The 16,482-nt window shown below is 40.3% G+C and overlaps 1 protein-coding gene across 1 annotated transcript in view; it reads right to left on the bottom strand.

The window, feature by feature from the left end:
* The window catches only part of AKAP13 (A kinase (PRKA) anchor protein 13), a 209,339-nt gene that overhangs the window by 142,126 nt on the left and 50,731 nt on the right, over window positions 1-16,482 (bottom strand). Inside the window, exons 6-7 of the mRNA XM_008570017.1 lie at window positions 11,462-14,606; window positions 7,566-7,699 (exon numbers count right to left, since the gene is read on the bottom strand). Of these exons, the coding sequence (XP_008568239.1) occupies window positions 7,566-7,699; window positions 11,462-14,606 (3,279 nt within the window). The remainder of the gene's footprint in view (window positions 1-7,565; window positions 7,700-11,461; window positions 14,607-16,482) is intronic.

The following is a 16,482-nucleotide window of genomic DNA, read 5'->3' on the forward strand; positions in this document are numbered from 1 at the left end:
GTTTCACGCTAGAACTATACTAACTCTGGTTCATACAACTAACCCTTGTAGTAGGTAGGCATCGTCTCGAATTTATAGATGAGAAAACTGAGTCTCTAAATAAATGAATCAGTTATTCAGCTAATGAGTGGCAGAACTGGGATGAAAACCTTAATTTATCAGGCTCCATAATCTTTCTATTATGCTTAGCCACTTCCATTGGCTGTCAATACAATGAGGTAAGAATGAACGAAAAGGGTAATGAAGAACGTAAGAAATGGACGGAAAGAGTGATAAGACACAGATTCATTTATTTTGTACCAACAGGACGTGAAAATAAAAAGACTCATACCCACTTCAAAATGCACCCATGACCTACAATTCAGCAGTTCCATGAGAGAAAAACGAGGATTATAATATAATTTAAGACCGCAGAGCAAAACACCTTGGAAAATGTTTAAGGAAAAAGTGATTAGTTAAGAATCTAGTTGTTAAAAAAAGCGTGATTTTTAAAAGTCTCTCATGGGCCGGCCCGGTGGCGCACTGCTATAGTGCGCCGCTTGGGAAGTGTGGGGGCGCTCCCGCCGAGGGTTCGGATCCCACATGCAGACCGGTTCCCGCTCACTGGCTGAGCGAGGCGTGGGAGCAGCGCCGAGGGTTGCGATCCCGTTGCCGGTCCCGGTCCGGTACGGGGGCGACACTGAGGGTTGCGATCCGTTGCCGGACACGGAAAAAGACAAAAAGACAAAAAAAAAAAAGTCTCTCATGATTGTCCTTTTAGTCCAACACATAAGATACACCCCAACATTTATGAATTTATTCCAATCATTTTAGAAGCACACACTGGTCAAAAATTATGGGCTGGAAGAAAGTTTAGAGATTCTCTAACCATTATATAAAGGAGAAAATAAAGACCTGAGAAATTAAATAACTTGCTCAAGGTCACTTAAAAGTGTATAGCCAAATCATTAAATTATATCCGTATACCCATTATCTGTGGATAGTTTTACACTAAGATTATAGTTTTGCCACTCATGGCTTTACAATCTGGGGTTCTTTGAGGCACTTCTTTCTGCAACTATATTGAAAATTTGCAGAAGCAGAATTTCCTGGAAACTCTCCATTTCAAAGGAGAGATGGAGAAAGTCTCCAAAAAGTTTACATGAAAAAGCTGAGGAGTAAGGTTCCCTGTGGTCGATGCTAGCTCTAGTTTTAAACCCAAAAGGGATAATTAAGGGGACTGGTTCTCTTAAATTCCAAATGTATGCAGAGAACACTTATTGGAAACTCACAAAGAGGCCAATTTTCCTTTTCCTAAGTGACACATACATCCCCAAACTATATATGCACATATGACAGCAGAAACTTTTTTAAAATTGAAAACTATGAAATAATAATAATAGGGTGGGGCTAGCCAGTTAGCTCAGTTGGTTAGAGCACCACCCTGTAACACACCAAGGTTAAAGGTTTGATCCCCATGCTAAACAAACAAACAAACAAACAAACAAATAAATAAATAAATAAAAAGATGGGACGTATAAGCCATTTTGAGTATCAGTGTTATGGCTTCTCAAGTTAGTTACCAAATAGCCTAGCAGGTGCCATATTTTCCTGTGGCAGCTGAGCATGAAGGCTATGAATAGCTACACAAAACATAAAAGCTTTAAATCAAACTCCTGGACTAGGAATGAAAATGCAAGCTCACACCCTTAAGAAAAAAGAAAGAAAACACAGTGTTCCATTAAAAATAATAAAAGGACAGAGAATTCAAGAAGATATTAACAGGAAACAGTCTAAGACCAACATTTCCCTCACCATAACCCTGAAGAAACAAACATTAATATCGTTGTAAAAGTAAGAATGGAAATTCAGGTAATTTGATGTTTGGTTGTGTAATTATCAAATGGGGATCATGGTTCTAGTTTAAAATGCTTTCTTGATTGGGGAGGGTGTCTTAAATGAAGAGTAGACTTTCCCAGTAATCTAATATTCAACATATGAAATTTCACACTTGTCCCTGAATATATTTGTTCTTAAGTGTTTGGCTGGTAGGACCATGGGCATCCTGACAAGATATACTGGCTCACACAGTTAACTGTTCCATATGGCTAATAAACTCATGCAAAGAGCATTTGGAAAAGGAATTATTACAGAGATACCTCAATAAACATATACCCCAATGGGCAAGCTGCTTCCTAATGAATTTGGCCACATTTTATTTTATTTATTTATTTATTTATTTATTTATTTATTTTTAAAAGATGACCGGTAAGGGGATCTTAACCCTTGACTTGGTGTTGTCAGCACCACGCTCAGCCAGTGAGCTAACCGGCCATCCCTATATGGGATCCGAACCCGGGGCCTTGGTGTTATCAGCACCGCACTCTCCCGAGTGAGCCACGGGCCAGCCCGTGAATTTGGCCACATTTTAAAGAGAAAAGATCCCTACAACACATGGAGGATGCTGGTTTGCAGCTCTGTGGCAGGGAAACAGGAATCTAAATTCTTTCTTGCCCACCGTAGAGCAAAATCTCAAGGTGACAGTCCCAAAAGGCTCTCTTTTCTGGATTTAGGAGTTCAATGTCATCTCCTGCTTCCCATTCGGCACCTGGCTCTGCATCTCTTCATATCATTCTTTAGGAAATAAAAGGCAGATCTGGAAAATCTTATTAATATCTGCACCAAAAGCAAGCTCTTTGGACAAACACCATCTGGGTGGTATTTAGGTGAGGCTAAACAGATTATAATACATGAGCCTTATTTTAAAGTTAATCAGCTTAGATCCTAATATGGCCAAAGGAATTTCTCCAACTATCAGTGAAATCGTGGGAGTAAAATGCAATAGTTTTAGAATTTAGTATGTATAAGCATGATTCAGGGATACTTGTTTAGAAAGCTAAAACCCATCCTAAATCAAGTGAATTGGATTTCCCAAGTGTGCCTTCCTCGGGATAACTCTTTAGGAAACAGTATAGTGCAAACATTACTAGCACAGAAGTTGGACTCTAGGGGCCGGCCCGGTGGCGCACTGCTACAGTGCGCCGCTTGGGAGCGCAGTGGCACTCCCGCCGAGGGTTCGGATCCCACATACAGACCGGCCGCTCGCTGGCTGAGCGAGGTGTGGGAGCAACACCGAGGGTTGCGATCCCATTGCCGGTCCCGGTCCGGTACGGGCGTGACACTGAGGGTTGCGATCCGTTGCCGGTCACAAAAAAAGACAAAAAGGAAAAAAATAATAATAATAATAATTTAAAAAAAAAGAAGTTGGACTCTAATCCAGCTGACAGTTTACTAGGTGTGAAATGAGGGAAGTCATTTAACCTTCCTGAATCCACTTCTCCTATAAATAAAGCAAAGGGGCTGGACTTCAGATAATCTTTACGGTTCCTTCAAATTCTAAAGGTCTGGCAAGTAAAGCAAGTCCCATGTCTCTCAACTTTAAATTAATGCACGATACAATTCCTGAAGCTTTTATAACAATATGTTCAAGAAACAGTAACTGAGTCTGAACCACCACATTCTACTGTTTAAATGAATGAACAGGATATTGGAATCTAAACTTACAAACTAATTAATAATAATAATAATGCTAAGCTATACATACTATGTGCCCAGATCTGCTCTAAGCATTTCATATATATTAATTCATTGAGGAAAAAAAAGACAACAACAAAAGGTAATCTGAGAAACTTGAACCAAGTAAAGTATGTAAAGAGGGATAATGTTGAATATTAAATTTTAACTAGTATTAAAACATGGGCAATATTTAAACCACAACCAAAAAATGATCATAAAATAATCAGTTAATGAGCCACATTATGTGTAAATTAATAATTTTGCTTCAAAACTGTGAACAATATTCAACCCAGTGAACAAATACCAATTGCGGCAATCAAGAAATCTATAGCATTCAGGCCAGCCTGTTAGCTCAGTTAGAGCACCACCTTGTAACACCAAGGTCAAGGGTTCAGATCCCCATACCGGCCAGCCACCAGAAAATAAACAAAAAAGAAATTTGCAGCATTTAACACATACATTTATTTTCTGAGAACATAAGCATATTAAATTATCTCAAATTACCTCAAAATTGTATTCTGAAAATATAAGCAAAAAAATTAACCTTACCCAATTCCTTTATAAGCCATGTTTTTTAGCATTTGACCTCAAGTAAGGGCTTATTTACAGCACATGTGTCAAGCAGGTTAAGGAATGAAAAATTACTCCTCAGTTTGTATGACAGATATCAGACCACTAAACTACAGAAAACAGGAACCCAACTGTAGCTTTTTCTTTAAATCTTTGGTAGTGGCACTTCTGACAGGTGCCTATGCTCTGACAATTATATGTTTAGAGAAGGTTACAAAATAGGAACATCCCCGTAAGAATTTAAATTAATTCTTTATTTACATTTACTAGAAAATTGCCATAAATTCACCATCGGTCTAGGTTTTCAAGCTAGTAGCAAAGCATAAGATACACCAATTTGTTCTGTTCTACATTTGGAAGAGGATGATTCAATGAAACAATGATTCAATGAAACAACTAGGCATGTGTCAGAAAGATTGGATTAAATAATATTAAACAAATGCTACTCCACCCTCAACTACAATCATAAGCTCAATTAACCCTTTCCAGAATGCAAACACAGACTCTAGAAAGTTAAGGCTAGGAGATGAATAAGAGGACACTGAGGTTTAGAGAGACTAAGTCAAAAAGCTGGTTCAGGAGAGACAGAACTAGAACTTCTTGCCCCCAATTTACAATTTAATAACTAGAGGTTTCATCATAAGACAATTTTTAAAAAAGAAAAGAAAGGAAAGGAAAAGAAATCTACTTGCTTTCCCTTTCTTCTCATCCACTAGTACACAAGTATTCTTTAGGCCAGGAGCTCCCTTGGTATTGCCAGTAGCCTGCCACCTGTTTTTGTACAGCCCATGAAAAAAACCTAAGAGTAGATTTTATATTTTTAATTGATAAGGGAAAACATTCAAAACAAGAATATTTTGTGACACAAGAACAATATATGAAATTCAAATTTCAGTGTCCATAAGTTTGGCTGAAGCACAGTCATCTTCATTCATTTACATACCATCCATAGCTGCTTTCACACTGTAACAGCAAAGTTGACTAGTGTGACAGAGACTGTCTCACAAGCCTAAAATGTTTACTATCTGTCCTTTACAAAGAAGTCTGCAGACCTCTGCTTTCTCCTACGCCAGTGAAAACCAATACAATGACTATAGTATATGAAGAATTAAACAAGAAAAGAGAGGAAATGAGATATGGGAAAAATTAAAGTTTGTGTCCATGCTTTACCCTTTCAATTCACAGCACACAGGGCAAGCTGGGCAGAGTAACAGGGAGGAGAGATAAGCCATCTGATTTCACATAGTTATATAACAATGCTGTGACCACAAAAGTCTCCACTATTTAGGACCTGAAAATTTTCAAGAACTGAAAATCTCACTGACATATGCTTTTCTCTAACTATACAAGATAAAAGCAGACACAAAGCATAAAGCATAGATATTCCCAAGCAAGAGACAAATTGCATGGTCCTGAGGCTCCTTAAAACATTTCCATCAATCACAAAGCCCAGGGTAAGAGTCAAGGAATGTGCTGGTATGTAAGTCCTAGGTTAGAAATAAAACCTCAAACTCTCCCTCCAGCTGGGTATGTTCTTGAGCTAGTCATGTGACTCTCTGAAGGTTTATTCTTTCATCCATACAATGAGGCATGCTGACCAACCAGAGAAATACTCTCTCTCACTTCCTAAAACCAGATGAAAAATGAGAATAGACTGGGAGAGAAGGGACTTTTCTTTTTTAAATAATGTTTTGTTTTCTTCTCAGACATGATGCAATTAGGACAGAGATATCCCTCAACCAGAAAGCAAACTGTTGAGAGCCAACCATCAGACTGGATTCAAAGACACTGATCACTATGATATTAAGATGGAGGACTAGGAAACAGGCATTTGAATCTAAGGATGTGAATTTTTTCCTTCTTTTTCTGAGGGGCTTCTGAAAACAAAGACACATGTACCCATGCAGGGTGTGTTCTCTTTTCTTCCCCCTGGGGCAAAAGACACATTTGTCTGAATAATGCTTGTTATACAATACCCACCCAGGCATTAATCACAAATATTATCTGTAATAAGGGGTGGCTTAGAATGGTCAGCACCTTCGTATCACTGCACTTCAATAAGACAAGGTTTTCTTATCACAGTTCACACATTTGAAACAGTTTGGCATAGTACAGTTCTGTTTACCCACTGCAGTAACTTTAAGAGAAAATAGTATCTAGCCCTCTGAAGACCAAAAACAGTGCACTGTCAAGTCTAGCCAAGGAAGACTGACCTTCGAAGGGGCAGTATGAATTAGTCAATTAACTTCATTTACAGTTTTCTAAAGGTTTTTCTTTGACCAGCATGGAATCTAAGTGAAGAGCACCATTTCCCTCAATAAGTTCCCTTGTTTTAAAAGTGAATGGCTTTAAACAAGAAGAAAAATAATCAAGACTCTGAAAAAAATATTTTTTAAAACCTACTGAATATTAAATAAACGATATAGGTACTCTATGACCCAGCAATCCCACTGTGTATATGAAAGCATATGTCCACATAAACCTGTACACAAATGTTCACAGCATTATAATACGCAATAGCCAAAAAGGGGACACAATCCAAATGTACAACAAAATGTGGTATATCCATCTAACAAATTGTTATTTGTCAATAAAACAAAGTGAAATACTGATCAATGCTACAACATGGATGAACCTTGAAAACATTTAAAGAAGCCAGTCACAAAGGACCACATATTGCATGATTCCATTTTTATGAAGTTCCAGAATGGACAAGTGTATAGAGAAAGAAAGTAGATTAGTGACTGCTAGAGTTGGGGCAGACAGAAGACTGGGGAGGGGTGGACTGCTAATGGGTACAGGGGGCTTCTTTCTGAGGTGATGCTCTAAAATTAGAACATTAGTGGTGACAGTTGCAAAACTGTAAATATATTAAAAACTACTGAACTGTGCACTTTATTTGAATAGGTGTATTTATGGTATGTGAATTATATTTCAATAAAGCTGTTATGAAAAAAAAAAGTCTTACTAAGTCTTTTTTTTCCATCACTAAAAATCACATTCTTCATATTTTAGGTGATTACTACTGAGCTATAAGGTAAAATCTCATTTTTTGCTACTATCAGTTCCTATATAAAGAAAGAAGAGTCGGGTTTAAGAAGGGTTTACAGATCCCCTTTTGTGGTAAGTCTCATTTTGTGACAATTTAAGCTTCATGACAAATTTCAAAGTCTTATGCTCACGGGGAAAATGTTTTCCATTTTAATCTCCAAGGGATTCATGTAGAAGAGCCCATTCCAAAACTTTTGTGTGTGATGCACACAATTTATGAAAGCTTAACTGCAACAACACATCCACATTTACATAACAGAACAAGAAAGAAGGGAAAAAATGATATCATGCCCCTTCATCCCCCAAACAAAAAACAAGGCCACGTAGCAGACACAGAAGACTAGGCTAAACACATTTTGTGTTCATGAAGACTTACGGACGCCACTTACCTCCTTGATCTGCAGGCCCTGTTTCATCTCAGGCGCAGTGACTTCCCTCCCTACAGCCAGCTCTTCAGAAACTGACCTCACTCTGGTATTACTTAGAAAATCCACTTCATCTTCAGCTTTTGTGTCTGGCATTTCTGAAGAGAACAAGGGGGTTACAGAGTACATTTGAAAAAACTGATTCCTGTGCCTTACTATTCACACAACATGCTCCAGGGTTCATGTGTTTTGTTTGTTCTTGATTCTGTGTTAAATGGAAAAATACTCTTTTGCTGTTAGAAGCTGGTGTCACTTCTGACCCTGTGCTGAGCTATGCTTTTATCACATGGTTGTGTGGTTTCCCCAGTCTCTGTATGAGTCTGGAGCTAAGGGAACATCCAATTCGATGTCTCCTGAACATCCATTTTCTTTCACTATTGACTTTTCATGACAAATCTATGAGTGTGATGCTGACCTGCACATGGAAAAGTAAATTCATAAGCTTTAAGGGAACATATTAACAGCTGAGGCTAGGGAGTCACTCTTGGCCACCATCAAAAAGGCAAGAGGTATGTACAAGACAAAAAATAAAAAAAGCCCTGAGAATGAGACAAAGCCTCTAGGAGGAGTCTGACTTTCTTTAAAAACATACTACACACCCTGACCCACCCATTACTGCAATCCATAAGAATGATTTCTCCTAGTCAGTTATGACATTTTCCACTTATTTCTTCTAAAACCAAAATGTATTCATCAACTAGCAATTCCTTTTCTTAAGGAAAAAAGTTTTTAAACACATTTTCTCTAGAATGATGTAGTTGTCCTCTTGCTGGCTATGCTCGACAGACCAAACAGTAGTGGTTTTTGTTACCTGACCACCATTTGGTCAAGCAAATACAGGAAGGAAGTGATAACAATGATGTCTGAGGCAAATTTAGGCTTCTGACACTTCTTTAAAGGGGACCAATGATTGAACAGTCAAAATTCCCCTTGATAATCTAAATACAAATAGAACTATCATCTCAATTTCATGTGGAAAATTTTTGTGGTTGTTATTAATCTAGTAGTGCCATTTACTCTGGCACAGAAAACTGTTCCCCACACCAAAAAGCAGAGAGATTTCTTTCACCAAAGAATAAATTATTTTAATTAAGATTTCATTCTAGCAGCACATGTGACATGCAGAAAAGCCTTCATTAGATTTAGGAAAGTTATATTCTTATAAACAAACATTTCTAAATCTCATTCTCTCTTTACCCTTATAATAATATAATCTTACCAGCAACTTTAAACAAGTTTCCTTGCCCAAAGAACCAAAATCTGTGTTAAATTTCAGAAAACGTGGTTAAAGTTAAAAAATTCTGACAAAGCAATCCCCTTAGAAGTATCCCTTGATCAAAACATTTCTAAATGAGTCAGAGTAATTTTTGTGTGAAGAGCAAGTTGCTGATAATTTTTATTTTATTTGGGGATGTGATTTTTGGCACAAACTTACTTTCCTATACCCATCAACTAAAAATATGTGTCTTGGCAAACAGCAACCAATCACAACAGTAAACAGTGATTGCTAAGACTTGAGGGGTGTTGGCAGTTTCCGCAGGATTGGCCTGGCTCAGTCATGCTCCACCAACTCCCGAAGCACTGTGATCAACACTTTTGACGGGTTGAGGGCCACATCCCCTTCTTTCCATCTGGCTCCTTCCAACACAGCAGTTAAACCTACGTCTCCTCACTCGAAAACAGTGTGGTTAAATCCATGAATGCAATGTAAACTTCCTAGAAAATACCCCTTGGCTCTGAGATCACACTCAGGTGCTTTTTCTCTAGGGCATTGTCACCAGGGACTTTCCCCAATCCTGGCTATTTTCTGAAGAAAGCACCGATTTCTTCATCACTGGCTACTTTTCTCTGTAGTTTGAGACCACAAGCACTGAGCCTATAATGACTCTTTTGGTAGCAGAACAAGTAACTTGCCTACACAAAATTTACCAACCCCAAACCCACACACACTGTTGAAACTTACATATCTTTCCCCCTTAAAACCTTAAAATGTTAAACATTATTTCTTAGCATTTTTACTAAATTTATGTACTGTTAAGAACCAAAGTCTGAAATTCTCCCTCGTTTTTACCTTTTCTCATAGAGTACTATGGACACAAACCCCACATGGTTCACACTCACTTGGGTTAAATTCTGACCACTGAGCCAGAAAGAGAAATAATTCCAGCCCACGTGGCCAAGGATGCAGCACCCAAATGAAAAGAACATAGCCAGGCATCAGCTTACAGCCACTCCCATTCTTCTGAAATGCCAACCTGCCAGTGCCCCCAAAATAGATTTGTTGTTGTGCCTTATTTTTAAAATTAAAGAACTTTTCGTTTAAATTCTGATATAGAAGCCAACAAATTTCTATCACTAATATCCATAACATTAATGAAACAAAAAACCTGAAGTCATAAAAATTCTACCTCAGGTTCCTTAAATCGGTTAACTGTGAAAGTAAAAAAAAAAGATTACAAATGGTTAAAAGCCCTTTACCAGAGAAAATGACTACTGCAGTTAAACTGCTCTTGTTCCTAAGCAACTTCTTTCTTTGTTGTTTGTTCATTTCTCTCCATATCCCTCCCCCGACTCTTAACATATACTACACTTAAAGAGATTTTTGAAAATTAAAAAGAACAGCAAAAATAATGAAATAGTAAAGATAAAACCGAATGAAATAGTAAAGATAAAACCGGCTACTGCTTACCTACGAAAGCCTGAGGACAAGCATGGAGACAGGTCCTCCAGCTGGTAACAGGTGGTAGTATATAAAAGTGCGCATCAAACCGACCTTTAAAGACTTCAGGAGTCAAGACCAAGTCTGACTCCAGTTTCAGCTTCAGCCTCAAACCCCAATAAGATGTTTTATTTTATTCAGATAGTTTATTTCCACTGAGCAATAGTGGTTTCTCTTTGCTGTCTGTGGACATGGTTACCCACAGATGGAACAGGCTGCTGTGTGAGCAATCTGCTCGGTGCAGCTGCTTCACCAAGATAAGCAGACACAAGGTCTGCCCTGTGACAGCAGCTCAGCAGACTAGGCTTGGGCGGAAATCCTGCATCCTATCCCCTGCAGTGTGCAGGGTCCTGAATTCCCAGACTGCTGCCCAAAAGCAACAGGCAATGGAACTGGAGCCTCTCCTCAGTCAGGAAAAGGAGGGAGTCCCCCACCCATCCACCCCAAACCAATGACCTAATACCACCATTTTGAATGTTGGGCCATCAGCCTAGAATGATACAGCTGTTCATGAACCACAGACTCTAAATTTTCTCAGAATACAGACTAGGATGATAGAAGAAGGGAGTATCAGGCTTGTAAATAAAATGCACCTTTTCAGCACTGTTTTCTTTTTTTGTCTTTTTCATGACCAGTAAGGGGATTGCAACCCTTGGCTTGTTGTCGCCCGCACCGCGCTCAGCCAGTGAGCGCACCGGTCATTCCTATATAGGATCCGAACCCGCGGGCGGGAGCGCCACACTCTCCCAAGTGCGCCACGGGATCGGCCCTCAGCAATGTTTTCTATGGCTTTAGAGAAAGGGACTAAGCCATGTGAATAAAAACACGTACTAAATTCCTTCATCATTTTATAGCACCTGTGATCTAGGCACTGTCTTCCAGGTTCGCAAAGCTGCAACCGCTCCAGTGTGACAGTACTTACAGGTTTAAGCAATCAAGCTGTGACTCTACAATATGGGAAGCAAAATCTGTCCAACCCCTGAGATGACATGCCTTTCTTGATGGTGGTAACTATTAACTTGGCAACCTACCTAATGAGTGCAAGGCCTTGAACAACAAAGATGCCTACATTTTCACCAGCACATCACAGAGATTCTGAGGGGAATACGCTTCTCAAGCTTTGGTATTCTACTTTGCTTACCTGCTGCCAACTCAGGCCCTTGGACAGGCAGAATAATCTCTGGCTTCTCCCTTCCAGCAAAACACCCTGCAAGGTTCCCCGTGGTTTCTTCATGAATACTGTCTGTTTGTGGGGTCTTCCCAGGCAGGACAGCATTCACTTTTTCTGTAGAAGCATCCTCTAGCTGTCCAGTCAGAGGACCCGACTCAGGATGGGACACTGATTTATGACTGATTTCCCCCTCAGTAAGCAGTGCTCCTGAGGCCTTGACTTGTTCGATGACAGCATCCACTATGCGACTGGCAGCCTCCTCTATCGAGTCTGCTCCCTTAGGCAGATACGTAGCTAGGGCAGAGACCGTGCAAGGCAGAGAGGGAGCACTCCCTTTCCTGCTTGTGGCTGAGGCTTCCCTCATGCCAACTGCAGCCTTGTCACCATGGGTGGAGAGCCCTGTCTCTGTGCGGAGCTCCTTGGCTATAGGCTGCAGCAGGACAGGATGTGCGTCCTTGTCCATTTGTGCCTCCTTGGAGTCGACCATGGTGCAGCTATGCTCTGCTCCATCCAGCTTCCCTTTCTCCCAATCAAGAGGCACCATCTCTGGGGTTGCAGCTCCCTGCAGGTCAGTCACACCTTTGTCTGGCAAAGCTCCTGGCAAACCCAGGATCATGTTCTCCTGGTTCGACAAGACTTCTAGAATTGGTATGTCTTCAGGGCCGTGTGATATATCCTTTCTTCTGGTCCCAGCAGTATCCTGTAGAGCATTAAGCAGGGCAACATCCTCTATCACATTTCCACTCACCTCACAGGCACTGGGTTTTCCCTGGCAATGAGTATTCTTTACTCCAACATTCACAGCAAGAGGTTGATTGCAATTAAGAGCCTCAGCCCCATCTGGCAATAGACCTGGCAACAGAGGTGAGCTGTTCTGCTCTGCAACCAAAGCTTCCTGCCTTGAGTCTGCAGCCAGACTAGTTCCTGGTGGCACCAGGAACTGTGCAGCCCCACCTTCAGTCGGCAGTGAGACTGGTGAGGACACTTCCTTATTATGTTTAGTTTCTGCCTTAAGACAGGCAGAGGGTGTGCCCAGTGAGTTACTGTGCTGCAGTGCTTTGTCCTCAGCCCAGGCAGCTGAGACAGGTTTTTCACAGAATCCTGGTGTCTGTCGTCCAGTGGATGGTGTTCTCTGCTCTTCCTGCAATGTTCCTGAAGAAAGAGGGTCTTCTCTACTGAAGGAACAAGTCACTGCTTTATCCTTGTCATCTTGGCTCTGGGTGGCAGCACCTTCTGGAACCACCAGATTTTTTCCTTCTTCAGTCAAAACTGAATCAGAGGCCAAAGTGGCCTTACCCACACTTGGTAGAGAAGAGTCAGTGCCCCTCATGATATCCAGAACTTCAGGTGTTGCTGAGAGGCCAGGATCCTCTTGCTCCCCACCAAGTCCTACAGGACTGGTATTCCCCATGCTGGACTGAAGCTCTGTAGCAGTGGAGGATGTGGACAGGTCTGCTGCACTGTCTTCTAGTGGCTGCTTATTGGGATCATCTGAATCTCCGTCTGGGCCACCTCTATAATCTGTAGCTGTATGTAGTTTAGGAGTTGCTGTTCCCTTTTCTTTCTGGGAGGAGACAAGTAAAAGTGCGTCATCTTTGGTTACTGATTCACTGCCTGCACTGCTTGCCAGAGAGAAAGTGCTGTCTGATGTCACTGCCTGGTTTGGCACCAGTTCTTTCTCAGTTTTAGGGACAACTGGATGCGGATGCAAAACCACCTCAAGCATATCTGTTAAAGGTTTATCTGCTTTCAAATCTTTTCCCTGGTCCTCATTATCCAAAACTTCTCGAGGACAAACATCTACGTGATCCTGGCTATCTCTTACAGGGTCAGAGGTGACTGTGTCAGTCTGTGGGTCTTCACAGCAGACAGCAGTGAGTGGATCTTGTGTGTTGGACTGCCGTGTTGTGGTGCTTTCAGGCTGGCCAACTATGTCATTGCAATGTTTTGCAACCAACTCACCGCTAGAAGTCACTGTGCTCTGCTGACATGCAGCGTCAGTGCAAAGATTATCATCTCCAGCTGTAGAACAAACGGGTGATGTGCTATTTTGGCGTTGTGCATGAGATGAGTTTGTTTCTGATTTCTGGCCTGGCATTACATCTTTTCCTAGCCCAAGAAAGGTTAAATCTGAGCGCGACATTACCTCACATATGCCTGCTAAGGAACTGTCAGGTTCTAATCCATCCGAAATCTTGGCATTTGCAGCAGCTGAAATTACCAGAGAGTTCTGATCTACTGGAGCATCAGCACTCTCTTCACAATTTCTCCTTGAAGTTTCAGTTTCTGTTTTTTCAGTCGAGGTCTCTCCATTACTAAATGCAAGTAAAGACTCAGCAGGTTTGTTACCACCCTGGGAACTGGTAGCAGAGACAAACTTAGGAACACTGGCTTTATCCACAGGTTTACTTGTAACTTCTAAGTCAGAGGCTCCAGTTGTGCTGGTATTATAGTTCTCAAATCTTTCTCCTACTTGAAGCATATTCTTCTGGACAGTAGCATCTGGGTTCATGAGACTATGATCCATTTCCCCTGCAGGCTCTGGGTTACTGGCGTCTGTTGAACCACCTGCCAGTTCACTTCCTGAGGAATGCTGGGCTGTACCCGGCTCTATGATAATGTCTCCTTGCAGCATACTGTCTCCGCTGCTCAGAGACTCCTGGTCTGTGGCCATTCCAGATGATTTTGTTCCAGTTTCTTCACTTCTGTTTCCACAGGACAGAAGGCCTTCCGTGCCCTTTACTCCGCAATCAGGCGTGCTCTGAAGGCAGCTGTCTTGATCAGACACAGTTCCAGAGTCCACGACAGGTGCTGGCTCCACCTCTTCCCCTTTTCTCTCCACGCCTTTATTTTTCTTCCTACAGGAACAGTCTGTATTCTCTTTCTCAATTGCACCAGACAAATCGTAGGAGCTCTCAATCTGCCCAAGTGGCCTCTCTTGGCAGCACAGAGTGCTCTCAGTCTCTTCAGGAGAAGAAAGCTGCTGGCTGCCCATGGGCTCTCGTGCACAGGGAAGGAACTGACCATCTGTACCCGGGGCACTGTGTGAACTGGAAGGATCTTGTGCTGTTACCATTAAGGGCATAAGATTGTCCATCTGCTTGAGGTTTGTTTTCTAGGAGGAAATGAAAATTACTTTTAAAAAACTGTACATAGAAAAAGATGTCACTGACATCTATAAGCAACAATCCTTTTGGACATAACTCATTGTCATTCCAGCCCTTCTAAGGAAATGAGTTAAAAAAAAACTTTTGCAAGGTTACACAAGTAAGTGTGCAGTGTGTATTGGAGCAATGACTCAAAAGATTCAAACCCAAATGGAACACTGGCCCCTCTCTACTGCCTCCTTTAAATCTAATGTTAGTTAAAAGTTAGCTTTTTCCAACATGAGAAGATAGAGACTAAGTGAGTTAGAGCTGAGGTTTGTAAAAATCAAAATCTGGATATGGAAAACATGACATGGTTCTTTCTACCTCCAAATACTCAAATAAAAGGGTTACCTTTTTGAATGTAAAATAAATTTGTTTGGGGACATGTGATAAGCTGATCTAAACAAATACAAATAAATTTTCTCTTATTCCTGATGTAACTTTCCTCTCTCACATCTGCATATCCACTGGGATGTTAAAATGGCTTAGAACATACAAACTGGCTTTTTCTATATTTTAAACTTATTTTAGAAAGCAGATTAAAATCAAGCCTCAAAAACCTTATTTTAAAAAAGAACAGTGAATACTCTCAAATGAGCAGCTGAGAAAGATATTTTTATAGGGTCTTTAGAGGGGCAGAGACTACTTCCATCTGGCCTCATATATACCAGTAAAAACAAATCCTAACCAGTTTGGTAAACTCTTTTCAATCACAAGTTGCAGCCAGATGTTCCTGTGCCCTACATACTTCTGGGAGTTACACAGTGTCCTTTAATTCCCAAAATATGATCCACCCAATCTGGCTTGACATTTTTGTTATGGGTTCTTAATTGCGAGAACAGTGTCATGATAAATCTCTCGCTTTTTGATAAAAGCAGTTCCTCTGTTGTCCAATATGAAATATTAAATAAATGAGAACATGTAACACTAAAAATACCTAACTTTTGATTATTGTCAGAGGCCACTGTGGCTTGAGGATATTGTAAGTCATCTCAAAAACAGTTTGTACAACTTTAAAGTATTTTCAAAATGTAAACAGATACAACCAACAACACAGGAATGATTAAGATAATCACTGTTCATCAATCTAATAGAAGGAATACTACACTGTTACAAAAATGTTAAATATAAACACCATAGTGCAGTCAGAAAAAATGTTTATAGTGAAATGATGAAAAAATAAATAAAACCTATAATTATGCAAAAATCCCATGTGAATGTAGACAAGGCTAAAGAAAAATAGAGAAAAATAAAAGGTGATCTTTCAGTGAGTTTACCTTTACCTCAAAATTTTAAGGAACTCTTATAATAATACTATTTGCTCAACACAAAAACTTTTTAAACACCTGGTTCACTCTACTCATTTTCTCATCAATAATCTCACACATATCTACTGTCATCTGTCTTCTCATTCACTTACTCGGCAAATATATTGAGCACCAATAGGACTTCATCAACAGACTGTTCCTAATTACTCACTGTGTCTATCATAAAAAGTTTACCCATTTAAGTGCAAAATATGTTATGCTCACTACAGTCATTCTACTAGAGAGTTCAAGAAAAAGGGAATTTCGCTAACAGCTTCTGTGCTATGCCCCTTAGGAGTATTTAAAATCGACTTGCTTCCATTCCTGTTCAAAGTGTGACAGTCTCTTAAAAATTATGAAAACAGGTCGTCAAATTTAATGAAAGGTCAACATTACAGAACAGAGATCTGGAAAAACAAGTGATGTTGCTTGAAGAATACATAACACATGTATCCTCTCAGAAGTTTTAACTTTTCATATCTTCCTGTCAACCATTCCCATACCTTGCAGGTAGTTTTGGCACCTGCAAACTGAT

Source organism: Galeopterus variegatus, unplaced genomic scaffold (genome assembly GCF_000696425.1).
Source record: "Galeopterus variegatus unplaced genomic scaffold, G_variegatus-3.0.2 Scaffold556, whole genome shotgun sequence".
In the NCBI taxonomy this organism is placed as follows: Eukaryota; Metazoa; Chordata; class Mammalia; order Dermoptera; family Cynocephalidae; genus Galeopterus; species Galeopterus variegatus.